Source organism: Felis catus, chromosome B3, assembly GCF_018350175.1.
Source record: "Felis catus isolate Fca126 chromosome B3, F.catus_Fca126_mat1.0, whole genome shotgun sequence".
Classification (NCBI taxonomy): domain Eukaryota; kingdom Metazoa; phylum Chordata; class Mammalia; order Carnivora; family Felidae; genus Felis; species Felis catus.
This window is the reverse complement of record NC_058373.1, coordinates 118,629,701-118,648,578: the sequence shown is the minus strand read 5'-3', so window position 1 is coordinate 118,648,578 and position 18,878 is coordinate 118,629,701. Positions and strand designations below refer to the sequence as shown.

Below are 18,878 nucleotides of genomic sequence, written 5' to 3'. Positions count from 1 at the left end.
TAAAGGTGAAAAGGTTGGAGGTGGGATGGGCTCCCAGTTAACTCCAGTATTGGTTATGATTTCACTCATGATCCTGCCTGGGTCTATTTCTTGTTTACAGTTTTTGTGGGACAAGAAAGCTCCAAGTTTCCATTTCTTAGCAGCCAGTATACATCCCATTTGAGTAAGTCGCTTCTCCAAGATAGCGATAACTTAATTTCAATAATACTCTCGTGGTTACATAGTATTGTATCAATGGTAACTTCCTGATTTTGGTATTTGTAGTATGGTTATGTAAAATGTTAACATTAAGGGAAGGGGAGGAATTATATAGGGAACCCTGTACTATTTTTGACCCACGTTTTTGTGGGTCTAAAATTATTTCAAAATGAAAGGTTTAAACAACAAAGAAAAATATCAGAGAGTGATGAAATCACCAAAAAGGATACCTTTGATCTTCTGTGCCCCACTTGTAGGGTTGGTAAAACCTGTCCACCTCGGATCCTTCCTCCTCCATATCTTTCAACATTTAGTCTTTCCCATTTGATTGAGGAACTTGTGTTATTTCTGATCCTGTGTCTAAAAATCCGCTGAAATACTTGAATATTTCCCTTGTCTAAAGCATCTAGACCTAAGCATATGATTTCTCCGGAGGAATCTGATATTGTAACAAGTCTAGAGAGAAAGGGCATTAGGGCCACATGTCTCCCCTGTGAGGGAGTCTTTAAGGAAAGGCTCCTTACATTCAGAGAGATTCGATTAAACGGAAAGCATAGTTTTCAAAATAAACACTTGCTGTCTGGGTACAAAAACAGCTATACTCTTAGCCTGGTAAGCCTGCTCTTGGCTCAGTTCCCAGAACTTTGAATTACAGAAGTTACCAAGGTGAGTGCTTGCCAGGAGTTTTGCCCTAGGTGGAGCTGTCAGTGGGGAGTTTGAGAGATTAACTCTTTCAGGTGCTATATCATTTACTTTTGTAATTAAAAAAAAATTTTTTTTTTGAGAGAGAGAGAGCATGAGTGGGGGAGAGGGGCAGATGAGAAACAGAATCCCAAGCAGGCTCCGTGGTCAGCACAGAGCCAGACACAGGGCTTAATCCCATCACCCTGGGATCATGACTTGAGCCATAATCAAGAGTGAGATGTTCAACCAACTGAGCCACCCAGGGCCCCCCTACTTTTGTAATTGTATTAAATCACTAGTAATCAATGACGAGATAGTTTGACCCAGAAACTATTGTACGAACAGAATGAAACGCTAGTTCACAAAAATACAATTTTAAAATATTTTAAGGAAGCTCTACACCCAACGTGGGGCTTACAACCCCAAGATCAAGAGTGGCATTCTGTACAGACTGAGCCAGGCAGATACCCCCTAAAAATGTATTTTCTATTTGCCAGTTCTCTGGCTATTCACCACCAGCACCATCCGTGCCCTGCAATAGCTCTGCTTATAACCATTTGGAAGAGCAGGATGTAAATCTTTGAGAAAATATGAATGCCAGTTTATGTGCAATGTAGTGAAAGCAGATTATTTGGGCAACTGGGGCAGCCTGCTTCAGGCTGATTCAGATGGTCTCTTTAATTATTCCTGATTCCTGCTGTTATAACTCTTCATGACTGCAATTATTTTCCAACTTCCCATAAGTAGGATCGTGCTAATCTCCATAAGCTCATCAAACACAGAAACAGAGCATCTAACTCTTAGATATCATATTCAGAGGAGAGCGCTCACTGTGAGACCCTCTCTCCCCCAATTCAGCCTGGTCAATCTGAATGTCCTCTGCCTGATCCCAGTAGCCAATTTAACATAGATTTTCCAGAAGTCCGGTTCTATATTATAGTAAGAGCTGGATTTCTCGGTGAGTCAGTAGGTCACTTCTCAATAGTGTGTCTATTTGTTGGCCCTTGGAAGCCTTCTTCTTTTACCTTTATTACTGGGAAAGTTTGAGGTGATTTATGGAGAAGGACTAAATAAATTTGCCCTTCAACATCATGAGGAGAAGTCAGAGACTCTTGTCTCAAGAGACCAGCTGAATGCTCCCTGCTGCTCTGATTTCTTGAAAGCCCAGGAGGTAGTACTCTCATCCCCTCATCTTTTTACCCTAAGCTTTAAACTCCAAATCTTCTCCCCAAATAGACTTTCCTCTCATAACATCACAGTTTTCTATTTTAATATTGTCATTATAAGTCAGACCCAGGTCCTGCTAGCTGGAATTGTCTTTGCTGCCTAACGTCCTGTCAGTGTTTTTTCCAGGTGCACAACCTAATTCTAGCATACCCCGTGGACTACATAGATTTAGACTACATAGTATTGTTTCCACTGGGGGTGCTTTGAATCTGGAGTGTGGTTCCCAAATTGGACATTTGAAATCTCTACCATAGGACCTTGAACTTGTCTAGGAGGTGATGATATCCTTGGATTCATGGATGGATTTAATCCTTGGATTAAATGAATGGCATGTGCAGGGTCTTAGAAGAATGTTGTATGTTCACATCATCAAGAACAACATGTAAGAACTTGGCCCTACCAGCAAGAATTACTGGGAACTAGTAGAAACCTCAATACTGGCTTATGATACACAGTGACTGCGCAATATTTACTTTAACCGATGCCAAAGTTCATATAGTTCCAGGCTTTGGACATACCTGAGACCAAACAAAAGCTACATCAGAATCCTGGGAATATGAAGAAAATCCAGAAAGTTGATACCTTCATGCAGATTTTATATAGTTCATCTTAGAGTGGACAATGCCTTTTCATTTCTTTATGAGTATGAAGTAAGGTAGATATAAAGAAACTGATTGGCATTTCTGTGATTGGTGAAGATCTTAGGGATGGCACAATATAGGAGACACTCTTGATGAACCCCATCATCCCTTCTCATGTGATTAAAAGTCAAAGGTGTCTGGAATTACAATTGTAGTGGGCAAGATCTTGTACTAGATAGATAGATAGATAGATAGATAGATAGATAGATAGATAGATAGATAGATAAAGAGAGACAGAGAGATGCAAGACAGTAGAGAACCCCATCATAAGACAAGAGAATCATTCTGTAATAAGAGCACCACCCATTCATGTACTTACGAGATTAAAATGGTAAGAAGAGTGCCTCGCTGGCTCAGGCAGTAGAGCATACAACTCTTGAATCTCAGGGTTGTGAGTTTGAGCCCCATGTTGGGTGTAGAGATTACTTAAAAATAAAATCTTAAACAAGCAGCAAAACTAAAAGGCAACCAACAGAATGGGAGAAGATATTTGCAAATGACATATCAGATAAAGGGTTAGTATCCAAAATCTATAAAGAACTTCTCAAACTCAATACCCAAAAAACAAATAATCCAGTAAAGAAATGGGCAAAAGACATGAATAGACACTTCTCCAAAGAAGACATCCAGATGGCCAACTGATACATGAAAAAATGCTCAACATCACTCTTCATCAGGGAAATACAAATCAAAACCACAATGAGACACCACCTTACACCTGTCAGAATGGCTAACATTAACAACCCAGACAACAACAGGTGTTGGCAAGGATGAGCAGGAAGAGGATCTCTTTTGCACTGCCGGTGGGAATGCAAACTGGTGCAGCCACTCTGGAAAACAGGATGGAGGTTCCTCAAAAAACTAAAAATAGAACTACCCTATGACCCAGCAATTGCACTACTAGGCATTTATCCAAGGGACACAGGGATAAAGGGACACATGCACCCCCATGTTTATAGCAGCACTATCAACAATAGCCAAAGTATGGAAAGAGCCCAAATGTCCATCGATGGATGAATGGATAAAGAAGATGTGGTATATATATATATATATATATACACACACACACACAATGGAGTATTACTCAGCAGTCAAAAAGAATGAAATCTTGTCATTTGCAACTACGTGGATGGAACTGGAGGGTATTATGCTACGCAAGATTGGTCAGTCAGAGAAAGACAAATGTCATATGACTTCACTCATATGAGGACTTCAAGACACAAAACAGATGAATGTAAGGGAAGGAAAACAAAAATAATTAAAAACAGGGAGAGGGACAAAACATAAGAGACTCTTAAATATGGAGAACAAACTGAGGGTTACAGGAGGGGTTGTGGGAGGAGGGATGGGCTAAATGGGTAAGGGGCATTAAGGAATCTACTCCTGAAATCATTGTTGCACTATATGCTAACTAATTTGGATGCAAATTAAAAATAAAATAAAATAAAAATTATTTCTCCAATAAAATAAAATAAAATAAAATAAAATAAAATAAAATAAAATAAAATAAAATAAAATAAAATAAAATAAAATACAATCTTAACAGACGTGCCTGGGTGGCTCAGTCAGTTAAGCGTCTGACTTTGGCTTAGGTCAGGGTCTCGCCATTCTTGAGTTTAAGCCCCTCATCTGGCTCTCTGCTGTCAGCGATGAGCCTGCTTCAGATCCTCTGTCTCCCTCTCTCTCTGCCCCTGCCCTCAAAAATAAATAAATATTAAAATGAAATAAAATAAAATCTTAAGATAAAATGGAAGAGGTAGAATTTCCTGCTGGCTCAGTCAGTACAGCATATAATTCTTGATATCAGGGTTGTGAGTTTGAGCCCCATGTTGGGTGTTGAGTGTTTATTTTTAAAAAAATAAAATAAAAATTTAGAAAAAAAAGATGTAGAGGAATTGCAATGCTAGTGAATGATTTTATGCAGAAGAATCTCAGGAAAACCACAAAAAGACCCAAAGCGTACCAATCTGTAGCACATCACTAATTTATGAGATTATAATGAATATGTGTACAGAATTTAAATTACTGGTCCATATTCATCTGATTAGTAAGGTTTTCCGAAAGAACCAGCATCAGAAAGGAAGTATTACTTACTGAAGACCATTATCTGTTGCTCTTTTTTGAAATGAAACTGGTTTAGTATTTGTATATTGTTGCTGTGGTATGTAAGTATATTGGGTTCAGACCGATTTAAGACATGAAATACACCCAGGGAGTCATCTTAAGCTGTCTTATGTTGGGTAAGAATGGTCAGGGGAAATCAGTCTAGCTAAGAAGATCTCAGTAATAGATTTGAGAAGCTGGGTAAGGAGCTCAGAAAAAGTAGAGACAAGTGACTCTTCTTGAAGTCTATATCATTAACTTCTGTCATAAAAGAGCAAAATGGAAAAATGTAGTAGAAATATAAAGTAGATAGGTTATCGCATATCAGATAAACACTACAGAAGGACATTTGCACCCATCCCTTGGAATAGACCTACACTGCTCCCTTTATGTGAATCAGTTCGGGATGCCTAATGTGGTTCTAAATACTGGTGGGCAACGAAGATGTGCAAGGAACACAGAGGGTCCTAACCTAAGGCAGGCAATTCTTCTGGAGTTTTCTTTCTTTTTAAATCTGTATTGATTTTTTTAAAAGTTAAATGTTGAGTACATCAGAAGAATAATTGAAAAATATGTGAGACTTTAAGGAAAAATAATGACCATTATCTAGTAGTAGTCATAAAACATTGTCTTTACTTCTGAAGCCCCTGTGTGCTGCACCCTGATCCCAATCAAAGGTAATCACCATCTTCAATTTTGTGTCTATTAACCTTTTAGCTTTCTTTATAATTTTATCATGTTTGTATCTTTGAACAATATTTTTTACTTTGACCAATTTTTGAATCTTACATAATACATTTATTTTTTTTTCTTGATCAAAGTTAAGTTTTTATTTAGCTGAATGCAAATCTTTTTTTTTTTTTAATGTTTACTTGTTTATTTTGAGAGTGAGAGAATACATGCTCAGGAACTGAGGAGGGGCAGAGAAAGAGGAAGAGAGAGAATCACCACGCAGGCTCCAACCTGTCAGCACAGAGCCAGACATGGGGCGTGATGTTTAGAAATTTGAGGTTATGATATGAACCGATATCAAGAGTTGGACGCTTAATGGACTGAGCCACCAAGGCACCTCTAAATGCAAATCTTATGAGTATATTCTACTTAAAAGAATAACATCTCTGTGTAGTATGATTTGTAGATCATACCATACAATGTATACTTATTTAAATGTATACTTATTTAAAGTATACAATTCAATGGTTTTAGTATATTCACAAGGTTGTGCAACCAGCACCACTACTAATTCAAGAACAATTTCATCACCCCAAAAAGAAACCCTGTACCCCTTAGCATCACTCTCCATTTCCGCCCAGGTGTCTCCACTCCCAGCCCTAAGCAACCACTTACCTACTATCTGTCTCTATTGATTTGGTTATTCTGGATATTTTTTACAAATGGACTCATACAATAGTGGTCTTTTGTGACCGGCTTCATTCACTTCACATAATGTTTTCGAGGTTTATATTGTAGTATGTATCAGTACTTACTTTATTGCAAGACAATATTCTGTTTTGTGGATATGCTGTACTAAATTTTAATTTTCTGTTGAATGATTTACACTTGGGTTGTATCTGCTTCTTGGCTGTTGTGAATATTGCCAATATTTCTTGGCTATTGTGAATATTTCTGCTGTGAGTACTCATGTGCAAGTTTTTATGCATATGTATATTTTTGCTTTTCTTGGATATAATCTAGGTCTGGAATTGCTGGTCATTGCAATTCTGTATTTAACCCTTTGGAAAAGCCAGACTTTCCAAGTAGCTGCACCATGTACAATCCCAACAGCAGTGTATGAGGGTTCCTCTTCTCCACATCCTCACTAACACTTGTTTTTATCTTTTTTAAAATTTTTTTTCAACGTTTATTTATTTTTGGGACAGAGAGAGACAGAGCATGAACGGGGGAGGGGCAGAGAGAGAGGGAGACACAGAATCAGAAACAGGCTCCAGGCTCTGAGCCATCAGCCCAGAGCCTGACACGGGGCTCGAACTCACGGACCGCGAGATCGTGACCTGGCTGAAGTCGGACGCTTAACCGACTGCGCCACCCAGGCGCCCCTTATCTTTTTTTAAAAAGTAGGTTCCACTCCAACATGGGGCTAGAACTCCCGACCCCACCATCAAGAGTCACATGTTCTACCTACTTAGCCAGCCTGGCGTCGCTCTGTCTATTTTATTATAGCAATTCTAGTGGGTAAGAAGTGGTATCTCATTGTGACTTTAATTTGTATTTTCCTGACGCCTAATGGTACTGAGCATCATTTCATGTGCTTAGTGGCAGTTTGTATATTTTCTTTGGGGAAATGACTATTCATATCATTGACTATTTAAATTCCCTCAGCCTGGAGTTCCACTCACTCTTTCATCTTCAATCAAGTCTCTGCTCAAAGACTACCTATTCGAATATGCCTTCTCTCACCAGTCTTTAAATAGATATCTTAAATGGTATCACCTCCCTCAGGCTCTCATCTTATATTTTTTATTCTTCACACCATTTATCATTTTATTTTCTTACCTCCAAACTAGAGTAAATGCTTTTGACAGCAAAGACTTCGTTATCTTTGTTCGTCTTTGCCAGGAGCTTAGAACATTCCCTGCCACACTGTAGGCTTTCCATAAATATTTGTGGAGTGAAGTGGGATGATTGAAGGCAACAACAGGAGAGAAAAAAAGCTTTTCTGTTACTTTTGGAGTTCCTTTCAACAAAGGTTGAATAAACACAGGTTTATTTCACCTTGACAAAGTAAATGCCATATTAGTAAGACCTAATATAAATCCATTTGATTATACATAGGAGATATGGAGTTTAAACAGATTGGTTAATATGTTTTCACTCTTATGTGGATCCTGAGAAACTTAACAGAAACCCATGGGGGAGGGGAAGGAAAAAAAATGAGGTTAGAGTGGGAGAGAGCCAAAGCATAAGAGACTCTTAAAAGCTGAGAACAGGGGCGCCTGGGTGGCTCAGTCGTTTGAGCGTCCGACTTCGGCTCAGGTCATGATCTCACGGTCCGGGAGTTCGAGCCCCGCGTCAGGCTCTGGGCTGACGGCTCAGAGCCTGGAGCCTGTTTCGGATTCTGTGTCTCCCTCTCTCTCTGACCCTCCCCCGTTCATGCTCGCTGTCTCTTTGTCTCAAAAATAAATAAACGTTAAAAGAAAAAAATTTTAAAAAGCTGAGAACAAACTGAGGGTTGATGGGGGGATGGGAGGGAGGGAAGTGTAGGTGATGGGCATTGAACAGGGCATCATTTGGGATGAGCACTGGGTGTTGTATGGAAACTAATTTGACAATAAATTTCATATATTAAAAATAAACAAAAAAACATTAAAAAAATAAAAATAAACAGATTGGTTAAACTGACTTTAATTTTCATGGAGATTTTATTTCATTCTTGTTGAAAAAATTCTTAGAACAACGTTTAACTATCATAATTCTGTTACCTTATATGTTTACTTTATACCCTATACATGTGCCTACTGTCACTTGAGGTTAAGGTGTCCATCTCTTATTTTCTGGAAGGAAGTCAATACTATATATGATCTTATAGCATTTTTTAGAGCACAAGATTGAACACACTAGGAAAATCAACCTGATATCTTGCCCTTTACTGAAATGTATAGTCCAATTACATTTAATGTAATTACTGATCTATTTGAGCTTAAATTATTATTTTCTTTCCTGCTTATTCTATAGTTTTTATCTTCTTTTAGATTTTTAAAAATTATTCCATTTGCCTCCTATATTAGCTTATGGTAATAACTTTCCTGATTTATTAACATTGAATAAAAATTAATATTTGTATCACCTTGTGAAAAATGCAATAACCTCTACTTATTTCCTTCCTACATATGCTATTTAATTCTTTGTGTATTTGAAACCCCATAGTATATTATTTGTAAATATTTATTTAGATTTATCTATATATTTACACTTTTCATTATATTCCATTTCTTCCTTCACCTACTTGCTTTCCCCTAGAATCATTATCCTTGTGCTTGAAGAATACTCTTTAGTTTTTCCGTTATTGCAGGTAGGCTATATTATCTAAATTCGTATTTTTCTAAAAATGATTTTATTTTGGGGGCGCCTGGGTGGCGCAGTTGGTTAAGCGTCCGACTTCAGCCAGGTCACGATCTCGCGGTCCGTGAGTTCGAGCCCCGCGTCGGGCTCTGGGCTGATGGCTCAGAGCCTGGAGCCTGTTTCCGATTCTGTGTCTCCCTCTCTCTCTGCCCCTCCCCTGTTCATGCTCTGTCTCTCTCTGTCCCAAAAATAAATAAATAAACGTTGAAAAAAAAATAAAAATAACATATTATATAATACATAATATACAATATAATGTAGATTATATTGTATATCTTGTGGTTATATATATATTATATATATATAATATAATATATTGGCTCAGGGCACAGTTGGTGAATTTGAGTTCCACGTCATGCTTTGTGCTGACAGTTCAGAACCTAGAGCCTGCTTTGGATTCTGTGTCTCCATCTCCCTCTCTCTCTACCCCTTCCCCACTCACACGGTCTCTCTCTGTCTCAAAAATAAATAAGCGTTAAAAAAAATTTTTTTTAAAGATCATAACTGTCATGTGTCCTATTATGGCTTCAAAAATATTTGCCACTGAAACTAAATGGCCACTGGACCAAGAATTTCTGCTTTAGAGCCATACAATAACCGTGTGTTCTTTGAAAAGTACTTGTTAAAGTCCCTCTATCTTTGAAGATCTCCAGCTTTAGAAAAACAACACAAGTGGGGCACCTGGCTGCCTCAGTCTATAGAGCATGCAACTTTTGATCTTGGGCCTGTGAGTTCAAGGCCCACATTGGGCATAGAGATTATCCTTTTTTAAAAAATATTTTAATTATTTTTGAAGGAGAGAGAGAGCATGAGCAGGGGAAGAGCAGAGAGAGAGGGAGACACAGAATGCAAAGCAGGCTCCAGGCTCTGAGCTGTCAGCACAGAGCCCGATGCGGGGCTCAAACTCACAAACTGTGAGACAATGACCTGAGCCGAAGTTGGACACTTAACCAACTGAGCCACCCAGGCGCCCCTGGGCATAGAGATTACTTAATAATAATAATAATATATATATATATATAAAGAGATTACTTAATTATATATATGTATATATATATATATATATATATATATATATATATATATACACATAAAGAAAAAACTTAAAAAAAAAGAAAAAGAATTCAAGGAATTTTTACTTCTGTCTACAAAATCCAACGTTATAGTGGCCACGAATATTGGATTTTGTGCATCACTGCACATACCACCTGAAAAAACAGAATGCCTTCCACAAGCTTTTATCTTCCAGTGTCCAAAGACCATTTAAAATGAATGTGCATAGGGGGACCTGGTTAAGTGTCGGACTTCGGCTCAGGTCACGATCTCACGGTTCGTGAGTTCAAGCCCCACTTCAGGTTCCACATCGACACTGTGGAGCCTGCTTGGGATTCGCTCTCTCTATGCCCTCCCGTGCTCATGCGCTCTCTCTCTCAAAATAAATAAACTTTATCAAAAAATATTTTTTAATATTTATTTATTTTTGAGACAGAATGTGAGCAGCGAAGGGACAGAGATAGAGAAAGGGAGAGGGAGACACAAAATCGGAAGCAGGCTCCAGACTCTGAGCTGTCAACACAGAGCCTGACACTGGGCTTGAACCCACGAACCAAAAGATCATGACCTGAGTAGAAGTTGGACGCTTAACCAACCTGAGCCACCCAAAGCCCCTCAAAATAAACAAACTTAAAAAAAAAAGTTTCCTATGTGCTCTGGAAAACCCAATACATGTTGTATGAATTAGATTTTTATTCATAGTATCTGGTCTATGATTACAATGTCACATTTTGCTGGACGGCACAGATTTTTTACCATTGAGATGTTTATGGAAGAAAGTTTGAATTTCCTGCCAGGCATCTACCTGTGCCCTTGACTGTGCCTTTGGCTCACCTCCATGCAGTATTGCTTGGCCTAACACTGCATGCACAGAAGCTCTACAAAGAGGAAAATAAGGTGGTTCAATACAGTGACCAGTTCCTGGGTAGTAGATTATCTGGGGTCTGTCTTTCCCATGGGCTTGTAACCGTTCAGAGGCTATACGAGCATAGAATTCACTCTTCCAGTTATGATCATCCAAGCCAACAAGAAACAGAAAAGGCCCCTGGGCTCTTTCCAATGGAATAATACTTTGATAGTTGAGTTCCTCCAGTGGATTATCCCAAACATCCAAAAAAATTAAAACCCCTGACTCAGTAGCTACAATTTTCCCTGGGTCACTGCCAAGACTGGGAATAAACATATCCTTGTAACGCAGAGGAGATATTGCGCTGGCCACACAGGAATTAATAAGTACAGTGGCTGTGATGCCCTTCAAGAAAGAGGCCATTGAGAGACACAGGTCACCTCCTTTGGAGAAGCCAAGAAGCCCAACACCAGGACCTTTCACCTGAAAAAGAACAAGCCTAGAATTTGTAAATGGAGGACATAAACAGTGATTTTATATTCTCTAGCTAGCTTTCTTAAATGTCATTTGCTTTCTTGTTTTTTATGCAACAATCCACAAAGCTCAAGTGTGTTTTCTAATAAGCAAATCAATTGACTTCCTAGTACACAGGCCTTCCACTAATATTTGTGGCAACTGGGTCAAGAGTAGACACAGAGACCCATGTACCCCATACTTAAACATGTAAAAGCTATTAAACAAACAAACTATTAAAATATATTATTTTCTTGGGGAGCCTGCGTGGCTCAGTCGGTTGAGCGTCCAATTTCAGCTCAGGTCATGATCTCACGGTCCGTGAGTTTGAACCCCGCAACGGGTCTATGCTGACAGCTCAGAGCCTGGAGCCTGCTTGGGATTCTGTGTCTCCCTCTCTCTCTGCCCCTCCCCCACTCATGCGCGCCCCCCCCCACCGAAAATAAACATTAAAAAATTTTTTTTAAATAAAAAAATAAAATATATTATTTTCTCCCACCTTGATAAATATACTTTCATAACAGTTTATAATGTCAGGCTCAAATTTGAAATCTTGGAACTCCTTGAAGTTCTGTACTGGAATGTGGCATGGGGGAGAGCTAGCCCCAGTCCTTGGTCCCTGGCCCCCATTCCTTCTCTTCCCATCCCTGGCTCCACCATGTACCTTGAGGGGCCTCTCACACATGTATATGGACACCCCAGTCTCCATATTTAAGGCCTAGGCGTATTCACATTGACAGACCCTGAGAAAAGACATAGGGCCTGGAAGCAGGATCAGTGCTATTTGGCAAAGAATTCTGGTATTACAGATCACAAGGGTATGGGGTGTTTGTGTGTGTGTGTGTGTGTGTGTGTGTAAGGCACATGGGTTCCAGGTGGATACATTCCCTGGGTCCCTTGGACTCCTCACCCTGTGGGCAGGGAGTGTGGCCGCCTAAGGCTTCTGTCCAGGACAGAAGCCCCTCTTGCCCAGGTCTAAGGGCAGAACTGATAGGATATATTGGTTTCTTCTTTTTCCCCTGGGGCCTTATCTCCCCTAATAAACCAATAATCACAGTTCAAGGCCATTGAGGTTCTAGCAGCTCTGCTAACAGACCAGTCCCTGAATTCTGACAGATTTAGATCACCCTTGTAGAACATTTTTTAACATTTATTACTTAACATTAGAATATTTGGGTTTCTTTAAATCTAGATAGTTGCAGAGCATGTATTCCACTTTTAATCACACTAAAATGTTTTGATTATTTTTTACAGTCTTAGATAAGAACTTTTTCTATAAAAACATAATAGCATTATCACATTTAACAAAATTAATGATTCCTTAATAGCATCCAGCACAGTCCCTATTCAAATGTCACCGACTGTCCTAAAAATCTCTCTTAAGAGTCAAACTTTTTCCTCTTTTTTTTAAATTTTTTTTAATGTTTATTTATTTTTGAGGGAAAGAGAGAGACAGAGTGTGAGCGGGCAAGGGGCAGAGAGAGAGAGGGAGACACAGAATCTGAAGCAGGCTCCAGGCTCTGAGTTGTCAGCACAGAGCCTGACGCAGGGCTCAAACTCACGAACTGTGAGATCACGACCTGAGCCGAAGTTGGACGCTCAACCGACTGAGCCACACAGGTGCCCCTACATTAATCTTTCTTTTAAATTAAATTAAATTAAATTAAATTAAATTAAATTAAATTAAATTAAATTAAATTATTATTTTATTTGAGAGCAAGAGGGAGAGAGAGAGCATGAACAGGGGACGGAGGCAAAAGGAGAGAAAGAGGGAGAACCCCAAGCATGCTCCATGCTCAGTGCAGAGCCCGACATGGGGCTTGATCTCATAACCCTGGGATCATGACCTGAGCTGAAATCAAGAGTTGGACACTCAACTGACTAAGCCACCCAGGTACCCCTACATTAATCTTATAAATGAGAAAAACTGAATCCCAGAGAAAGCACTTGCCTTATTCAGCATTATAAGGCCACTTGGGGGTAGATGGAGAAGCAGAATTTAAGGTTAGTAATGTCTTAGTACAACTCTTTGAATTATGGTCAAGAATTAAAGGAAAACAGGGGCACCTGGGTGGCTCAGTTGGTTAAGCGTCCAACTTCAGCTCAGGTCATGATCTCACAGTTCATGAGTTCAAGCCCCACGTCGGGCTCTGTGCTGACAGCTCAGAGCCTGGAGCTTGCTTCGGATTCTGTGTCTCCCTCTCTCTCTGACCCTCCCCTGCTCATGCTCTGTCTCTCTCTGTCTCAAAAATAAATAAAACATTTAAAAAAATTTAAAAAACAGACAGGAAAATAAACAGTTCCTTATTAAAGGAAAATAAACAGTTAAGTCTTAGGGATTGGAGAGAGATGGGTGGAAGTGAAACAATAATCCTAATAACTTTGGAAGGAACTTTTGTGTCTCATGACATATTTCTAGCCCCCAGTGTCCTGGTAGGGTTTTGAGATCCAGTCCTGTGTTGGCTCTACCCTCTCTCCCCTGCATTCAAGCAAACACCAGAACTCACCTTTGGATGCTGCAGCATGAAGTCTACAGCTTCTTCAAAGTACTCCAGGTGCACAGCATCCAAATATTCAGGGAGGTCTTCAAATTTGAAATAAGCCAAAGCAAGCACAGCAAAACCATGTCCAGCCAGGAGGCTGGCCCTGTATTCACAAAGGCCACCACCACTCCCAAACAGATCGATGATCCCGGGGAAGGGTCCTGCACCTGGAAAACACCACAGATCATAAGGAGCTTTAGACTCTCCAGAGACATTCTGGAGTTTCAGATTTTGGCAGGCAGTGAGGACAAGTTTCTCAAGCAAGAAGGAAGGCTGGGAGTGGAGGAGCAAGTGGAAGAAAGGACCTTTTTAAAATGTTGCCTTTTTTTTTTTTTTCCTTTTTAGTAACCTTCAGGGAGAAGGAAGGGGGGAACAAAATGCTTTATTTTCTCCAGAATTTTTCACCTAATTTTCAAAAATGAAATATATATTTCAAATTACAAGTAGCATATGATGAGATGTACATTTTCCACAAAATCTTCCTCAAAAAAAAAATCTACTTGAGAATGCTTGAAGAACTGTACAATGCTCTACATATATAAGGCGTATTGATATACTCCCCACCTCCTTGCATTCTCTGCTCCAACCTTAAAGAATGCTATCCCTAAATATGCTCTGTTCTCTTTGGCCCCTGAAAATGGTATATGCTATACTTCACTCTCCACTTTTTATCACCTGGTTACCTTCAGCTTTCAAATCAAAGTTTAGATCTCCCTTCCCAGAAGACTTCCCAGATCTCCCCCAAGGCTGAGTTGAGTCAGATACCCTTTTATGTCTCCATCAGCACCCTGGGCCTGTATTTCCCTTATCATAGCACTTAGCAAGCTTACAGATGCAAGTATAGTTACCTGGGTCCTTTATTAGGCTGTAAGTACAGTGAGGACCACGTCTGACTTCGCTAGCTATCGCATCCCACTATGTAGCATAGTCATTGGCTTAATACATATTTGTTAAATGACTGAACCCTTCTACGTTATTTACAAAAGTCTTGAGACAGAAAACAAATTTTAAATGGGCCACAAAGTAGCCATTGAAATAGTTAACACAAGATTGACTTGACTGAAATATCAGGTGCCAATATGGGTGGTAAAAGGTTTTTGTTTGTTTGTTTGGTTTGTTTTTGGGTGGGTGGGGGGATTCTTACTGATTCAGTCAGTATGATTTATTGAGTTCCCACTACATCCCTGGGCAAGCCTCTAGGAATCTGGACATACAGAGATGTATAAGATCCAAGTCCAACCACAGGATTTCAGTTGAGTGTGCAGCCACTGGCTAAGGTTGTGAATTGCTGATGAGCTGTAAGAATAAAGCAGAGCCTCCTGTTTTGGAGAATGACAGAATTCAGTTTAGGGATTCTCTGAGATATGGCCACTCCAGCATTTCTATACAGGAGGGGTTTCAGTCTGGAATTTGGTTGTAAAAGGTGGGGTAGGGGGTCTTGTTTCTGGGCCCCTTTAACCTAGTAAGCACCTTGTTTTTACTTAGACTAGGGTGTCTCAACCTTAGCACTCCAGACACTTTGAGTAAGATATTTCTTTGTTGTGTGGACTGTCCTGTGCATTCTGCATGCTTGGCAGCATCTCTGGCCTCTACCCACTGGATGCCAATAATATCCTCCCCCACCTTTTGGTTGTGACAACAAAAATGTCTCCAGGAGTAGGGGTTAATCAACCCAGATTGAGAATCACCGACAGACTGTTTATGATGGGGGAAGAGGACAATCAGTTTGTTTGTTTGTTTGTTTTTTTAGGATTACGGGGGACGGCCTCTAGATTAGCTCCCTTGGAAGTTCCACGTGAGAAGAGGCAAAGATCACTCTTGCACAGCAGCATAACTCATTACCTAACACTGGTATTTGAAATACAGCTGCGTGGCTGGCACTTAAAAGAAATGCACTTTGTGAGTATGTTGAATGCACTTTTTAGCATACAGCTCAGTGGCATTCGTCCAACATAAAGGTTATTTATGTGGAAGGGTGGTGGGTGCCCGGGGTGACGTGGTCTGCCCTGCCTGATCCCCGCGCTGCTCCCACCTGCCCTGTGACCCTGGCCCGGCCATGCCCGCCAGCCACCGAGCAGCCTGTTTTCCCATCTGAGAAATGGGCATGGATAAGATCGCTCATCGCCCTGGGCAGTGGAGAGCCCCAAAGACAGAAACCACTTTTTAGCATACGGGAAGTGGCATGAAATTTAAAGAGGAAAAACTTCCATCCAGAATGTATGACAAGCTCTGGAGTGCGGCGGTAAGTTTAGGAAATGTGGGTCTCAGTTACCAATTCTTTAGAACAGCCTGGGACGCAAGGCACTCACCAGGCGGCAGGAAGAGCGTGCCGCGCACCCGGCCCGCGCGCACCGGCACCCGCCGCATCCCCGGCCGCAGGAAGTCGCGCTCCAGCACCGCCCGGCCCAGGAGCCGCCCGGCGTCGGGCTCGTGGCCCTCGAGCACCTCCAGCTCCACCGCGAAGGGCGTCTGCACGTCCCGCTTCACCAGCCGCACCAAGGGCTTCTCGGGCTCCAGGGCCCAGAGCAGCCCCATGGGCTCGAGCCCCGTGAAGCTGCCGCCCAGCGCGGGCGCGCGCGCCAGGTCCAGGAGGCCGCCGGCGTCCGCTTGGTACAGCGCGCGGGCCCGGAAGAGCGCGCCCTTCTCGTCGCGCAGGGACGCGCGCAGCGTGACGGGCTGTCCCGGCGCGAGGCCGCGCACCGCGATGTGCACGGGCTCGTCCCAGCCGCAGCGGCCCGCTGGCTCCAGGTGCCAGGTCGCTGTCCTCCGGGCAGGTGCCCACGAGACCCGGCCACCAGACCATAGCTTTGGAGAGCCTGGCAGCTGACCCCATCGGCGGAGTCCAGAAGCTCGCAGTATACCCGCAGAGTAGGCCACCATTTTGTGTTTTGACTTTTGACCTCGTTTCAATGAACGCCGTGGAGAAAGTTTGAAACCAGTAGAGACCCTCTAGTGGCAGGCTGCCTCAGCTGCATGCTGAGAGCCCTGTGCGGCCAAGGAGGACGCTAAATTGAGCTTGGAGGGCCAGACTCTTGCACATCAGGTCAGTAGCTTACTTGTAAAAAAAAAAAAAAAAAAAAAAAAAAAAAAAAAAAAAAGCCAAAGCGGCGCCTGAGTGGCTCAGTCGGTTAAGCATATGACTTGGGATCAGGTCATGATCTCACAGCTCGTGATTTTGTCCCAAGTCCGGTTCTATGCTGACAGCTCAGAGCCTGGAGCCTACTTCAGACTGTCTCCTTCTCTCTCACTGCCCCTCCCCGGCTGGCGCACTCTCTCTCTCTCAAATAAATAAAAAATAAAAGAAAGAGCGAAAATAGATATACATGAACTTGCTTTATATACTGAAAAACCTGCACTTTTTACGTGGGATAAGAATTTCCTAGTTCTGCTTCTCATAAGCTTTTTGGCTTGTGCAGTGTTGGCTGCACAGGGGCTGGTTGCTGGCTGTCAATGGCTAAGACAAGTGCAGGCCTGGAATTGAGTCTTATCAATTTGTTGACTGATTCACTCCCACTAATAATTATAGGGCGTTTCATTAAAAGTGTGCATCATGGTGTTTTGCTTGTATATTTACCTGTGTATATGCTTATCTTCTACACTATCCTACATTTTAGGGGCCTAGCAGCATAACTCATTACCTAACACTGGTATTTGAAATACAGCTGCGTGGCTGGCACTTAAAAGAAATGCACTTTGTGAGTATGTTGACTTTTTTTTCCCCAATAAAAAGGTGCTTAATTCACAAATCATATTTTTCCATTAATACAAATATATGTATGTACATGCAAATAATATGGTTCTGTAAGGGTATACTTTTTTTTTTTTTAATTTAATTTGGAGAGAGAGTGGTGGTGAGGCAGAGAGAGAGAGAGGGAGAGAGAGAATCCCAATCAGGCTCTGCACTCTTCGTGCAGAGCCTGATGGAGGTGCTTGAACTCATGAACTGTGAGATCTGATATGAGCAGAAATCAAAAGTGTCAGAGGCTTAACGGACTGAGCCACCCAGGTGCCCCTGGAAATGTATGCTTCAAGTTAATAACTGTAATTAGCCCTAAGAAAAGCCTGGAATTGGGTAATGAGTTAAGAGGGTTGAATTTTATCTGTATTACTCGAATCTTTTACGATGAAAAATGTATTGATATAATTTAAAATGTTTTCCACTGTAGAATTCTATCTTAATTAAAACACGTGTAAAATGAGGTGAATATATCCAGGTGAAAACATTCCATTAAACTGCTGTGACAAGGAATATATATATTATATATATTAATATTTTATATAATTATATTATACATTGTATATTATATATTTATATAATATATAAATATTAATATTTGTATTAAAAATAACATATTATATGGGGCGCCTGGGTGGCGCAGTCGGTTAAGCGTCCGACTTCAGCCAGGTCACGATCTCGCGGTCCGTGAGTCCGAGCCCCGCGTCGGGCTCTGGGCTGATGGCTCAGAGCCTGGAGCCTGTTTCTGATTCTGTGTCTCCCTCTCTCTCTGCCCCTCCCCTATTCATGCTCTGTCTCTCTCTGTCCCAAAAATAAATAAATAAACGTTGAAAAAAAATAAAAATAACATATTATATAATACATAATATACAATATATTGTAGATTATATTGTATATCTTGTGGTTATATATATATTATATATATATAATATAATATATTGGCTCAGGGCACAGTTGGTGAATTTGAGTTCCACGTCATGCTTTGTGCTGACAGTTCAGAACCTAGAGCCTGCTTTGGATTCTGTGTCTCCATCTCCCTCTCTCTCTACCCCTTCCCCACTCACACGGTCTCTCTCTGTCTCAAAAATAAATAAGCGTTAAAAAAATTTTTTTTTAAAGATCATAACTGTCATGTGTCCTATTATGGCTTCAAAAATATTTGCCACTGAAACTAAATGGCCACTGGACCAAGAATTTCTGCTTTAGAGCCATACAATAACCGTGTGTTCTTTGAAAAGTACTTGTTAAAGTCC

At 40.9% G+C, this 18,878-nt stretch overlaps 1 protein-coding gene across 1 annotated transcript; it reads right to left on the bottom strand.

Moving 5' to 3' along the window:
* Positions 1-10,659: 10,659 nt before the first annotated feature.
* LOC105260271 (acyl-coenzyme A thioesterase 6) lies at positions 10,660-16,950 on the bottom strand. The gene is made up of 3 exons (XM_045060197.1): positions 16,199-16,950; positions 13,854-14,056; positions 10,660-11,316 (listed from the first exon to the last, which is right to left on the bottom strand). Exons 1-3 carry the CDS (start codon positions 16,767-16,769, stop codon positions 10,711-10,713), a joined length of 1,380 nt encoding a protein of 459 aa, XP_044916132.1. The 5' UTR covers positions 16,770-16,950; the 3' UTR covers positions 10,660-10,710.
* Between the last annotated feature and the right edge of the window lie 1,928 nt (positions 16,951-18,878).